At 34.8% G+C, this 13,837-nt stretch overlaps 2 protein-coding genes across 2 annotated transcripts; one reads left to right on the forward strand and one right to left on the reverse strand.

Moving 5' to 3' along the window:
- Positions 1-182: 182 nt before the first annotated feature.
- LOC117989914 (uncharacterized) lies at positions 183-7,182 on the forward strand. The gene is made up of 8 exons (XM_069504220.1): positions 183-325; positions 872-1,693; positions 1,768-3,125; positions 3,216-3,743; positions 3,959-5,247; positions 5,367-5,567; positions 6,146-6,229; positions 6,851-7,182. The coding sequence occupies exons 2-8, from the start codon at positions 897-899 to the stop codon at positions 6,992-6,994; spliced, it is 4,401 nt and encodes a 1,466-aa protein (XP_069360321.1). The 5' UTR covers positions 183-325; positions 872-896; the 3' UTR covers positions 6,995-7,182.
- A 280-nt stretch (positions 7,183-7,462) lies between these two features.
- On the reverse strand, positions 7,463-13,730 carry RpS6 (ribosomal protein S6). Its single transcript, XM_034977307.2, has 6 exons — positions 13,574-13,730; positions 13,049-13,253; positions 12,568-12,713; positions 10,963-11,133; positions 8,492-8,638; positions 7,463-7,587 (listed from the first exon to the last, which is right to left on the reverse strand). Exons 1-6 carry the CDS (start codon positions 13,577-13,579, stop codon positions 7,501-7,503), a joined length of 762 nt encoding a protein of 253 aa, XP_034833198.1. The 5' UTR covers positions 13,580-13,730; the 3' UTR covers positions 7,463-7,500.
- Positions 13,731-13,837: the final 107 nt, after the last annotated feature.

Consider the following 13,837-nt stretch of genomic DNA (forward strand, 5'->3'; position numbering starts at 1 on the left):
AAACTTATACAAGCATGAATCGCTTGGTTTGTGCTTGGCTTGATGATTTTATTGTATGTACATATGTAACTAAATACTCTTTACTAGGCACCTAATTAAGATCTTGGTTCTTGGAAAAATAAATAAAAAACAAAACAATTAAATTGAATGTCAATAGTTTTGATTTTAATTTATTTGTCAGCTTGATGTCAATGGCCTAATTTTTATAATTTTATATTTTATTGATAACCCATTTTCCTACTTAGTATAATAAGTTTGATTCAATGTAGGACTGTTTTAATATTTTAGGTCATTCACTTCGAAATTATTGTGATAACATTCTAGGGTAAGTAGGTACATAATAAGTCTATGGGAAAATGGGGAAGTAGGTTTAGTTTGCGACAGGTTGACATGGCAATCGGTGTCCCCCCCGCCTCATACCCCGATTGCCATGTCGACCTGTCGCGAACTATACCTATTCTTTGCGTAGATAATATATGGCGCTTAGATAAATAGTATACCACATTCTTCAACGGTATTTTACATACATGTCTCTGCTCTCTAGCTAAAAAAATACTAATCTACAACTAAAATTAAGTACCTATCTATACTATCCATACCTACCTACTTATATTATAACTGTAAAAATGTACCTACCTATCTCTTTACCTCAACTTGTAGTTTATAGAGTTCCCACAGGATTTAAAAGCAAAATCCACGCAGACGAAATCGTGGGCATTATATTCTAGTCACTCTAGTAGGTCACCTAGATAAGTAATAAAATAGGTAGTTAGGTACCTAGATCTTCGCAAGAGGCGGCAGTTGTCTACTTACTGCATTCGTTATCAATAGGTAGGTACATACATACAATTTTATATTTTTACTTTTACAGATCTATAGATGTGTCAGAATTTAATATGGCGATCAATTCTCATGAAAAACTGGGTGCTAAAATTGGACCAGCAATAAAGTCATCATGTTCAAAATCTTCGAACCAGAGTTTACGCGGCTTATTGAAAATTGATTACTCGGCAGATGGCAGCATTTCGAGTAGTGACTATGATAAATCAATGAGTAAAAAGAATCTGTCTCCTTATCTTGCAGAAGATAGGGTGCAAATGCTCTCAAGAATAACTGAAAAGAGACTCGTGCGTAAAAAAACAACTGATTTTACCTCCTCTTATCCATTGGCTATTAACATCTATAAAGCTAGTTCTGACGAGTTTAAGGCTTTGAAGAAAAGTAAAAAAGTAAAGAAATCAGTATTGACGCTACCGAATGAACCAGCGCCGTTGCCTCAAGCGTGTACCGTTAGCGATATGAATGATTCAGAGTATTTCGATGGCATGAAACATGAAAGAACATCACGACCCAAAAAGAGAAGAACACAGACTAATAGGAGACCGCGTATGAATAAGGCAATGGAAGTGTTTGATAGAGATGCAGAATACTGTTCACGCCTTAATATCGATTTAGATAATAGTTCAACAGAAATGATCAATCAACTTACGGGTGATGGAAAGAAAAAGATATCCATAAAATGCCGAAATAATAAACCAAAGGAGTCTGATATAAAAGCGCATGATGTTTGGGCCATGCTGAGAAATATGAATCGATTTCCATTTAGAACGTCCCCTCCCCTGTCTGACGATAGTATAGCTTCAAATAAAAGAAACACATACAATAAACATCGAAATAGTCGAATGGACACAAAGTAATTAGTCATTACTCTTTCCATATACTTTTTTATGAATTATCTTTCTTAATGAGCTTGAATTTTTCTTTTAGATTTATTGAAACATGTACAACTGAAGAATTTACCTTTTTTTCCAACTCTGTCAATAAGTCAGCACATAATTCACAATCAAGCATAGATCGTGTCACAGTTATTGATAAGCAAAATGAATATCAAGAGCTTTGCGAAGAAAAAGTTATTAAAAATAAAATTCCCCCCAAAATAAGAACCCATCAAAAAAATAAAAATAAAAAATTGAATGTAAAAGCAAAAGAACCATGTGGTAAAGTAATAAGTGATGGAGGTGATAGCGACAAATTCTTTCATCATAACGATGTAAATCTAAAGCAAAGGAACGAATTCTCTAAAAGTCTCCGAAATAAAGCACATGGCCAAGAAAATAAATATATGCTCCCATATGATGCTAGCAATCATACAAAGGTGAGTATTTATAATCGCCGAAATAATATATCTAGAAAAGACAGTAAAGAGTTTAATGTAAGTGAAGATCACTTGACTTCGGATTCTTGTAACGTCATAAAAGATCAAACTACATCCAAGAAAATTAGTTCTTGTGATTTACAAGGTCCTATAAATGGTATAACAAAAGTTGTATTAAGTAAAGGTTCAAATATTGTTTTAACAAAAAAAGATGATAATCCAAAAAGGAAACCATGTTTAGTAACTACTACGCCAAACGCAGCCTTATATTCAAAATTGATTCAACCTGAGATAAAACGTCTTAAGTCCCCTTTAGTTATTTTAGCAAAAGACCGGCTTACTGCTGATTCGTTTCAAATAAAAAACTATGAACCACCGAAGTTTACAGGGTTAGATGAGCATATTATGTCGCCTTTCATGCAAAATTGGCAAACGAAAGGTAGTAAAGCATTTCAAAATTCTAATGTAGAATTCAATTCTGTGTATGAAAAAGCTTCCCAAGACATAAAAGGTGACTATGTTCGATGGAAAAACAATGATATGAAAATCAATGAAGGAAAAAAATATTTTCCACTAAAAGACAAAATTGCAGTTCAGCCCATTCTTATTCCTAACGCAAAGACAAACGCAAATAACAAAGCTCAAAAGACAATGGCCCAGTTTAAAGAAATAATTGGTAGCAATCGTAATAAATGCATTCCGAAGGAATATGTGAAACGAACAGAGGTTTATAATAATTCTTTAGTTAACAATACAAATACTCAATGTAATTTAGTTTTATCAAACGAGCAAAACGGAATTATTACTAAGAATGAGAAAATGCTAAAATATAAAGTGTCGTCTAATATAAAACAGCCATGCGGTAAGGGCAGTTGGGCTAGTGAATTCATTGATAATGTTATCAAGAAACTCAAGAGTGGTGTTTATTATAACCAAGATGACAAGGACATGTCTAGAAATCATTGTTGCAGTAAGTTTTTTTTTCATGCTTATTTTTCAGTTAGGTATGGTTGTATTTTGATAAGATTAATTTGTTAAAAATAATGCTATTGTCTTGTAGAAACAAAAGAAGAGTCCGTACAAACAGAAATAAATTTTGCCAAACATGATTGCCATTCTGAAGAATTCAATTCTGTTTATGGAAAAGCTTCCCAAGGCATAAAAGGCAATTATGTTTTGTGTAAAAACGATGACATCAAAATCGACAAAGGCAAAAAATATTTTCTTAGTCCTAACGCAAAGAATATTAATAACAAAGCTCAAAAGACAATGGCCCAGTTTAAAGAAATAATCGATTGCAATTGTAAGAAATGCATTCCAAAGGAATTTAGAAAACGGACAGTGGTTTATAATAATCCTTTAGATAACAATACAAATACTCAAAGTAACATAGTTTCTTCAAACAAGCAACACGAAATTTTTAATAAGAAAGAGAAAATGCTAAAGTATAAAGTTTCATCTAATATGAAACAGCCAAGTGCTAAAGGCAGTTGGGCTAGTGATATCATTGATAATGTTATCAAGAAGCTTAAGAGTGGTGCCTATTATAACCAAGACGAAAAAGACATTTCTAGAAACCATTACTGCAGTAAGTAATCTTCTTTTCATCCTTATTTTTCAGTTGCGGTTGTGTTTTGAGAAGATTAGTTTGTTAAAAATAATGCAATTGTTTTGTAGAAACGAAAGAAGATTCAACTCAAATCGAAATAAATGTTTCCAAACACGATTTGTGTAAAGATTGTATTCAGAAATCAAACCCAGTCATTGAAGAAATCATCAACTGTGCCGTTCCATCCCTTCCAGGTTTTGACAACCGGGTTTCGGATTTGAAAATTGAATCGATTAACAAAAATCAAATTGCAATTAAACATTGCATCACCAACATTATCGTGCAGTTTGACGTTGTTACGCCGTCTCAAATAGATCCCATGCTGCAGGTTACGCAATCATCCATTTCTTGTTTACCGATGTCGGTTACTGAAAGTGATACACGGATATTTAAATCACAAATAACTATTGTGAATGCTATGCTCCCTGCTGAGCTTTGCAGTATTTTACCAAAGATGATGAAAAAAATAACTGATAGTAAAGTAGTCATCCCGAAAATTGTTCATAAAGCTGATTGCCACTTATCTCCTATAGTTGAATTAACTCGATATGAAAGCGGTGATTCAATCAAACGGTTAATTCCAGCTCAAATTGAAACATCACCTAAAATAAGAAGTCTCGGACAAGGGAATTTTTCAAATAATGTATCAACAACAGCTAATAAAACATCTGATAAGACAAAAATAGGTCAAGATTATTGCGAAGAATTGTATTCGCTGAATATAGCAGATTATTTGCCAAAATATATTAATGCAAACCTATTGTTTAGTTGCCAAATAGATCCGATGGCATTACTTGTTTTTGAATCAAGACAATCAATCGAAACAGTACCAGAAACCCACTTAGCACAACAAAAGATAACTAGTTGTATGGAATTAAAACCATACTTGCCATCTAACGATCAAATTATTCCTGTTTTTACTAAATTTTACTTTATTGATATAGCAGCTCGTATACTAAGCAATCAAAACTTTAGTATTCAACTTACTATTCCAATAGTAGATCAGTTAAATGATTTATACTACAAGAATAACGTAAATACTATAAGCATAGGTCTAAATACTTATAAGAATAAAGGGTTCTGTATCATATCTGATGCAACGGTTGATTCTCTTTACAATGATTTTCAAGGACGTTTAAAAGATAGTAATCCAATATCAAGTATTTTAAAACTCGACCAGAAATACCAAATTAGTGATAAAATCAACGAGTACACTGATCGTTCACAAATAAATAAATTTGGAAAATTTCAAAGCAGCGTTGAATATTGTGTTACAAATAGCAAAATAAAGAAAAGGTCTTTTGTTAAGCTAAGCAAAAAATGTAAATCTATGTCAAGTATGATATCTAATGAAAGATCAAGCACTGCGTTGGAAAAGATTACGAATTTAGACGACTTTTTTCTCGCTTTAGGCTCAGCGAAAACATTGACTAGTGTTTTTGATAGAACTGCCGAGAGAAAGATTCTAACGTCAATAAAAGACGTAAGTACAGACTACAGACAAAGTAAGTGCTTAGAATAACAACCCGGAGTAAATGTTAAAAGCTTGACAAGGTAGGTAGATAAAAATTTTAAAATTTCTTATCTCTTTGACTTTTCTAGATGAAAAGTTGGATAAATGACATTACACCGAGACAAGCTCTTTTAGTCCTGCTTTTAGCAAATAAAAAGGATACTTCGAATTTGGTGCGGTACCGATCTGTTATTCTTCAAGGGATCGCCGTCAAAAGAATCACGCGTGCCTCGGAACTTGATATGGAAATAGAGGTTATCGAGAGAGAAAATCTAAATACTTTTTCTCAGGTAATTTTTCCAAGTAATTCAAAAATTTTGCGAATAACTAAGTACCTACCTACTAAGTAAAGGATTTTTTTTTATAAATTAGAGAAATGCTTTTCCGCCACAGGAAACCCACTAACTAATAGGTACTTATATTTCAGGATTCCTGATTGTTGTAAATATTTGTTACAAAAAAAAAAGATTCCGACGAATTGAGAACCTCCTCCTTTTTTTGAAGTCGGTTAAAAATAGAGAAATAGTTAAAAGTGTAGATAGTTACTATACTTTATCCGCGGAAATAAGTTGGTATGGCTCTCTCTGTTTAACTTAATCTCATACAAATGATAGAGACAAAAATCTCAGTGGGCACTTACCGTTTTGAGACACCAACCAATCCCAAATATTATGTTTTAAAAAAACATTTGAAATTCAATAACAAAACATTGCTTCGTTTGTGATTGGTTTGTATCTCAAAATGGTTAGCGCCCACTGAGATTTTTGTCTCTATCCTTTGTATGGGATTCGGGATTACGTACCTAACAGAGAGCGCCTAACCTAACCTATAGATAGATAAACATATTTTACTTTTTTTTTTCATACAGTATGAAGGAATTTCTTATTTGCCAGCATCCGTCGAAAATCAAGATAGTCTTTTGGAAGAATTAAATTGGATTGCGAAAACAACCGTAAGCAGTTCTCACATACTACTGTCCTTACATATTATTGTAGCTCGTGAACGTTTACCTTTACTTTACTGGAATAGTAGTTCTAATTTCATATTTAGTCCAATCTGGATCTTGAAACTTTAACTAGCGGGTAACACTAAATGTCGCTCTTCAAATGTTGCCAAGAGGATCAGCGGAATGATTCGCTAACTCAGTGTACACTGAATGATAACCACCGAGCCATTTGACATTGGTTGGTTCTACATTGCTGCTTCATTGAGTGACAGTAAAGTATTGTTTCGTAGTAAACCCTCAATGGATTAAAAATAGACATGCCAAATGAGTTCGGTGAATATCATTCATTGTAGACACTGAGTTAGCTAATCAGTAGGTACCTACCTAGGCACTAGGCAGGCTCTAACTTCTAAAACGAATACCTACCTCTGTTTATATTATCCATACTAATATTATAAATGCGAAAGTCTGTCTGTCTGTCTATCTGCTAGCCTTTCACGGTCCATCCGTTCAACCGATTTTGAAGAAATTTGGTACAGAGATAGCCTGCATTCCAGGGGATGCTACTTTTATCCCGGAAATTCAGTTCCCACGGGACTTTTAAAAGTATTTATATTTCTGTTTCAGGCTTCCGACTATCAAAAGCCTTTCGACGAATCGTCAGAACGACTGTTAAAATCTCTATTGGAAAAGAGGAAAAAGTTGAACCCATCCTATCTTCGCGTAATGGCGCGATATGTCGGACTTGGTTTGGTGAAATCGCCTAAATAATATTCAATGACTTTCAATTAAATTACCTATTAGTTATTTTGCATGGTTTTGGTAGTTTTCAGATTTTATAAGTAGGTAGGTACTTAAATTATTTTGTTTTGTAAGTAAAGCTGATTTATAAAGTTTGTCTTTTGTACTAATGTTTTTAAATTATGCTTAGGTACCTACCTATTATATTATTTATATACCTACTATTGGTTTTCTATCTGCATCCTGCTGCAATCCTAGTTTAGACCCTTCCAGCATCAAATTACTTTGAGCAAGATTTCCCGAAGTGCCATTATTTTCTGAGTAACAATATGTGTGGGAAGTGGTGGGAACCTTTATATTTGCTAGCTTGGACCAAGGACCAATTTAAAGATATCAGCTGCTAAAGGTACAGACTCCTAGGTTTAGTGAATCAACCCGCTGATCTCCTGACCTAACTACAGCGTTTATAAAGGAGTGTCGCATAAATAAAAGGAATAATTAGGTTTTATGAATTTTTATTGGTAAAGATAAAAGTATCACTTTTGCGGCGCACTCGTGATCGAGCTCTTGGAATCCCGGATTGAAGCTGAACGCCTGCGTTTGAGTTCTTCTTGGCGACGCACCTGCAATAGCAAAAAATAATAGAATCCATACTAATATGTATTAATAAAAATGCGAAAGTGTCTGTCTGCCTCTGCTTTACATTTAACCAATTTTAACAAATTTTGTGACAGTTCTTGCAATTTACGAAGGCTAGTGAACTTTACTTGTGGTAACGTCGTTTACATGGTCATTGCGTAAGTGTGCGTGCATGTCGGACCATTCAGTCGCGAGCAAGCGCTGTAAAAACGCATACATTTAGTGTACCATACGTATATCGATACGACTTAAACACAAGCATGAGTTAGTGGCCTTCGTGAAATGCAAGAACTATACTCACACAAACATGGTCTTTGTGAAATAGAACATATTCTGTAGTCTGTACTATGGACTTTGGTAGTCAAGTTTACTTTAAGAATAGAATGTCTTGTTGCTGATCTAATACCTTAACTTATATAGAATATGTCAAGGGGTAAGAGACAGCCATTGCTCTCACAGCTTTGTATGAAGCATATAAAATGTTTTATAGCTGCATGATACAAGCTGTTACTTGTTAAAATACTGTTTGTAATGTAAAAGTAATAGCTTTTTACTAAATGCATTTGTAGCTACTATAAAAAAAAATTAAAATTTTTGTCTGTCTGTTCTGGGTAATCTCTGAAAGTGCTGGACCGATTTTAATGCGACTTTCACTTTGCCGCTGAATTTAAGAGCACTGAGATTAATTTTAATCTCATTTCAGACTTAAGCTAGCATTTTATCTCAAAAAAATCTACATATTCATGACTCAATCGCTTAGCTAATTATGAGATTCGATACAAAAATGGACATTGCTACTTTAAAAAGCTTAATTCACATGGATGAAGTCATAGACATTATTTGATAATTGATATTTCATTTTGTTTGATCCCTTATCTTATATTTTACCTTGGATTCCTTCTTTCTCTGCGCGAGCAGTTTGGCGTATTCCGCCTCAGAGGACTTGCGCTTGGCGAGACGCTTCTTCTTCAGCGCCAGGCGGTGGCGCCTGCGCTGCAGCACCACGGGGGTTACTAATCTCTGGATTTTGGGGGCCTGAGTACAAGAAAAAAAATTCATTATAACAATAATATTTTAATTGAATAAAACTGGTCAAGTGACAAAAAAGCTGTAATAGCCTAGTGGTTAGGACATCCGCCGACGAATTACATAAGTTTTAGGGAGACAATTGTTTAGCTCACTGTAAAAGTAGACAGACATGAATCTGAATCTTCTGCTCGGAGCTAGTTTTATTTACCCTGATTCTGGTATAAACTAGGCATGATGCATAGCATACATTGAATACTGATATATCAGGGATACTTCTCAGTTTTGAGTCAAAATTTAACTTAAGGTGAAATGGGATCTCAAAGGCGAATGTATGGAAAAGTCTGGGCCACCCAAGCACAAATTTGTTGCACGCTTTTTATACATATTTATTGGAGGGTCGATATTGAAAGAGTTCTTACTGTCTGTAGACTCCGTGAAAAGAAACGTATGAGCTTTACTCTACGGAAGGTAGCCATCTTTATTTTAGTTGTCAGAGTTGGATTTGACACGCACGCATTTTGTTGTTGTTCACAATTTTCTCTCGCATTAAATTAATTAAGTATCAGATTATAGCTTAGCTAATTATTATTCTTTGAGATAGGTAGGTAGTTTCTTAATCGTGATATTTAATTCGGTGATTGTGATATAGTTATTACGATATATATATACGAACAGTAATTGTTCGATGCTAATGTACATTGTGTTAAATCGTAACATCTAGTGCCATCCGGTGACTTTGTCTGCAAAGCACTATTAATAATGTTCGCGTAGTTGTTTGACGAATATGGAATACTAATAATTTATTGGTGAATATTAGAGTAATTCGTGAGTTAACGTTTGGCTCAGTGGATAGATTATTATAAGGACATCCGTTAAGGTTATTTCTGCAGACGCTAGTGATTTAGAGTGTAATTGGAGATATACCGGCAGTTGAGATAATGATTAGTTTGAAGTGATAGATTAGTGCGATAGTAACTTGAAGTTAACTTTGATAGTAGGTACCCGCTTTAGAATCGTATAACCCAGTTGGTAAAGAATCATTGATGACTCTCGTGTAATGTTGAAATGGATTAGACAATGAGTTGCCCATGAGATCGAATAGCTTACATTCTACCTGGTTTCTGTTGTAATCGCTTATTTGGGTGGATAGTAGTCGTGGCGCGTGTGGCGCACGATGCTATGGTGTTCTGTATGCAGATGTGCACAGAGTGGAGAAGGTAGAGCTATTGCGATATTCTGAATTAGTAATGAGAAGTCAATTATAAGATCTGGTTTAGATCGTAAGAGAGTCGGCAATGATCCTTTTATGAGCGTTCATGAAGTTGTGATTGATTACCTTGAGATGATTAGATAACGGAGTAGGTCGTGACTTGATTGAGAGGTTGCAATAGCAATTGCGCCCTAATCACACGATGTAGTGTTTAGCTTAGGTTAGCTAGTTTAGAGTGAGGTGAGGGGTCGCTGTGAGGGGTGGTTGGAGGCGACCATAGGTAGGGTTAGGTTAGGGTGATCTGGTTGTGTTACGTTGATGGTTTCCATGTGCGATACGTTACTGAGAACTATTTGTAAAGAACATGGATTAAAGTACCTACTTATTAATTACTACCTTCTGATGTCGGCTAAAGATGAATAATAATTATCAGCCATCCTCCTGTTCTCCGACATATTTATATTTAAAATTCTATGTACTTGCTCCATTACCAGAAAATAATACCGTAACCCTTATTAAACGTTGTACTTAGTGTATTAAACGTTAAATCAAATAAAACTGGTTTTTCTCCTAATGCTTGTATAAAATCTGCATATTTTGGTCATGATTTTTTTGTATCAAGCTAAATTGTGCCAATCGTGTTGTAATTCAATAAAGAATATCTTTAATTTTTATAACATTTGAAAATAAATAAACAAATTTGTAGTTTTTGATGCCAAAATTTGACTCTTTCAACAATGCAAAATGTGTCTCAACACCGCTTTTGGAACGTATATCGCCTTAAGGGACATCATTTGCCATTCCTTCACCATCATTTCATGCCATTGGTTTGATGACTTTTCTATCGTTTAAGACAATAGAATTTTCAACACAACTTCTGAAAATCTAGTATCATCCAATAATAATTATTATTAGGTGTTTTAACCCTCTATAGTCTATTCAAGTTAAAAATATGTATTAAACTGATTACTATCGTGTGATTACGGTAAAATGACATCATGAGCAAAATAAATATCTTTTGGACTGGATCATGGTTAGAACATTTTTCAGAAAAAATATTTTGAGACAGAATGCCATTGTAGTTCTACTACAACAAAATCCATTAAATTTGAATACTTGCCTTGTATCTGGGTTTAGCATTCTCCTTTCCCTCCTTAGCGGGAAGCAGACGTTTGACAACGTAGCGGCGGACATCGTCCTGTTTGCTCAGGTTGAACAACTTGCGAATCTTGGACGCTCTCTTGGGTCCTAGACGACGGGGCACGTTGCCGTCGGTAAGGCCGGGAATTTCCTAAAATTATTCCATTTACCACTGAAGCGAAGCGGAGTGACGTGTTCAGCAGACCTATCAGATCACAGAGCTGATGCAAAAATTGTATCAAGTCACCTCTCAATAATCTGAGTCTATTGAGCGCATCTCCGGTCCGCTTCAGTGGACACAGGCATTTTAAAGCCTGATGTCCATCTGAGGTGCCCCTAATCGAGTCAAAAAGGTGTCGACTAGAATAAGTATGACAATCAATTAGACTCGGTACAGCTATAATTTAGCAAATAATAGATAAATAAAACAAAGAATAATGGTGAATTATTGCAATTAGATCTTACTCGGCTCAATGAGCCCAGTAGATGTTAGCCTTAATTATATTTCAAGGTACTAGTCAACAAAAATAAAACAATTGAACGAAACAAAATTGTATGGTTGTTTTAGAAAATCCACAACACAATGTATGTAAAAGTGGCATTTCTAGCAACCATTTAATCTGCCCTGCCGCATATAATTACACAGATTTGAGGATCTGGGAAACAGTAAGAACAGGGATATCTTTAATACTAATCAAAAGATCTTTGATTATAATCTTATATTGTAAACGGCGATTACGCACTGCACTTCCGTCATCCGAGTTCTATCCGTCATCCGTGAGAATACCAGTGATTATTATCAATAATCATAAGCTCCCATACAAAACAAAAAGGAACGTATTTTCACGGACTCGGATCGGATAAGTGTGTAACCGCCGTAAGACTGTATAGTGCACACAAAACAGATAGACCAATTTGAAGTTGCAACATGCAAGTTTGTGTAGGTAATTGTCTAAGGATTAATTAATACACACATGTCACAATCAGAACCCTTATTATAAATGCGAAAGTGTTTGTTTGTGGGTTTGTCCTTCAATCACGTTGCAACCTTTTATAATAAAATCCCGCAAACTATTTTGGACTTACCTTTGCACAAGTTTAAAAAATCTATTAAAAATATGATCCTGAAAAAAGCATATTACACAATTGAAGATTATCTAAATGATAAAAGAGCGTGGATTTGACCTGCAGCTCGTTCCAGCAACGCACAAGACTGCAAATACTATTTTATACATGGCATAATCTTGTACCTATATCATATATTTGAAAAGAGCAACCGCCGAGTTTCTTGCTGGTTCTTCTCGGTAGGAAAGGCATTCTGAACCAGTGGTAGATGCATCAGACTATTCGTAAGTACTTGTAAAAGTTTATACAAATAATAAAGATTTTTATTTATTTATTTCTTTAACGGTGCAACAGATAAACGTGATTTCTTGCATGTGTATAGATAAAGACCTGGAGAGTGACAGGCTGACCCTGGAAAATAAGAGTTCCCACAGGATTTTTAAAAACCTTATTCTGGGAGAACGAAGTCGCGGGCATCAGCTAGTGAACTAATAAAAAGACAAAATATAAATTCAGGTACCTGGGCTCCTTTGCGGACAATAACGAGGGCCAGCACAGATAAGTTAGCATCTACTATGCATCCACGGACTGATTTCCTTTTCCTTTCACCGTCGCGACGTGGTCTGTAGCAAGAGTGACCCTTTGACATCAACAAACGAACACGACCTGGAATAAAGAGTAAAACTTTACTTTATATTTATTAATACTTATATTATTAATTGCAAAAGTATCTCTGTCTGCACTCTGCTTGCTTTTGTACAGAGATAGCTTGCAGCCCCGGGAAGGACATGGGCTACTTCGGAAATAGTCCCTTGTGATTTATTATAGTTTGCATTGTATTTAATTTAATTTATTGACACTACTAGGAGTACAGCAACACTGACAACTACTCTTTGGAAATGTTTTCTGCAATAAAGACTTGATATTACGATTATCCTGTTATTATTTTTAACAGAATAAACAGGTTATAGTAGTAACTTGATTGTGGTAATTGAACTTACTGTTGGTGAGGACACCCTGTTTCATCGGGAAGCCCTGCTTGTCGTTGCCACCGGCTACACGAAGGATGTAACCCTTCCATTCATCTCCTAGCTGGTCTGCCTCCACTTCAGCGCCCATGCGCTTCTCATAGAAGATACGGAGCTTATGCTCGTCCACTACTTCCACTAACTTCTGACATCCCGTTGCCGGGTAGGAGACGTTCAGCTAAAACAACCAAGAGGTTATACCACACTGAACTCACATCAAAGTTCACACACTACCTAAAAAAACGGTAAAAAGTTCTTGATATAAACGATGAAACACTTCCATATTCAAGTGTAATTGCTACAATAACTTTATTTTTATGTACACGAGTTTCACTTTAAAAGCAACACTGAAACTATCGAACTTTATTAAAACAATCACGTCACCTAAACGTGAAAAATGTTTTATCATAAATAGATTACAGTGTACAAAAATTAATATCAGACTTATTTCATGTACAATCCATTTATAATTCGAAATAATAAACACTTTTTGAGCACCTTCATGACCGCAAATTGCTCCTTCGAACGTCAGCCATGAAAAAAGAACTATAGAGAATGTAGAGTGCTGTTGTCAAAAGCAAAGATCATTTTTTTTGTATTTCCAAAGATGGTTAATTTTAGTGATGCGTAAAAATGGTGCAAATCAGTGCAAATATCGATTATGTGAAACTGGGTAACTTTAGAAACACAATAGTTGCAAAACAAACTTTGAGAATTCATGGCGTCATTGTATTTCTCATTAGTTATTTACTTGTTTTCACA

This window comes from Maniola hyperantus, chromosome 17 (assembly GCF_902806685.2).
Source record: "Maniola hyperantus chromosome 17, iAphHyp1.2, whole genome shotgun sequence".
NCBI classification, from domain to species: domain Eukaryota; kingdom Metazoa; phylum Arthropoda; class Insecta; order Lepidoptera; family Nymphalidae; genus Maniola; species Maniola hyperantus.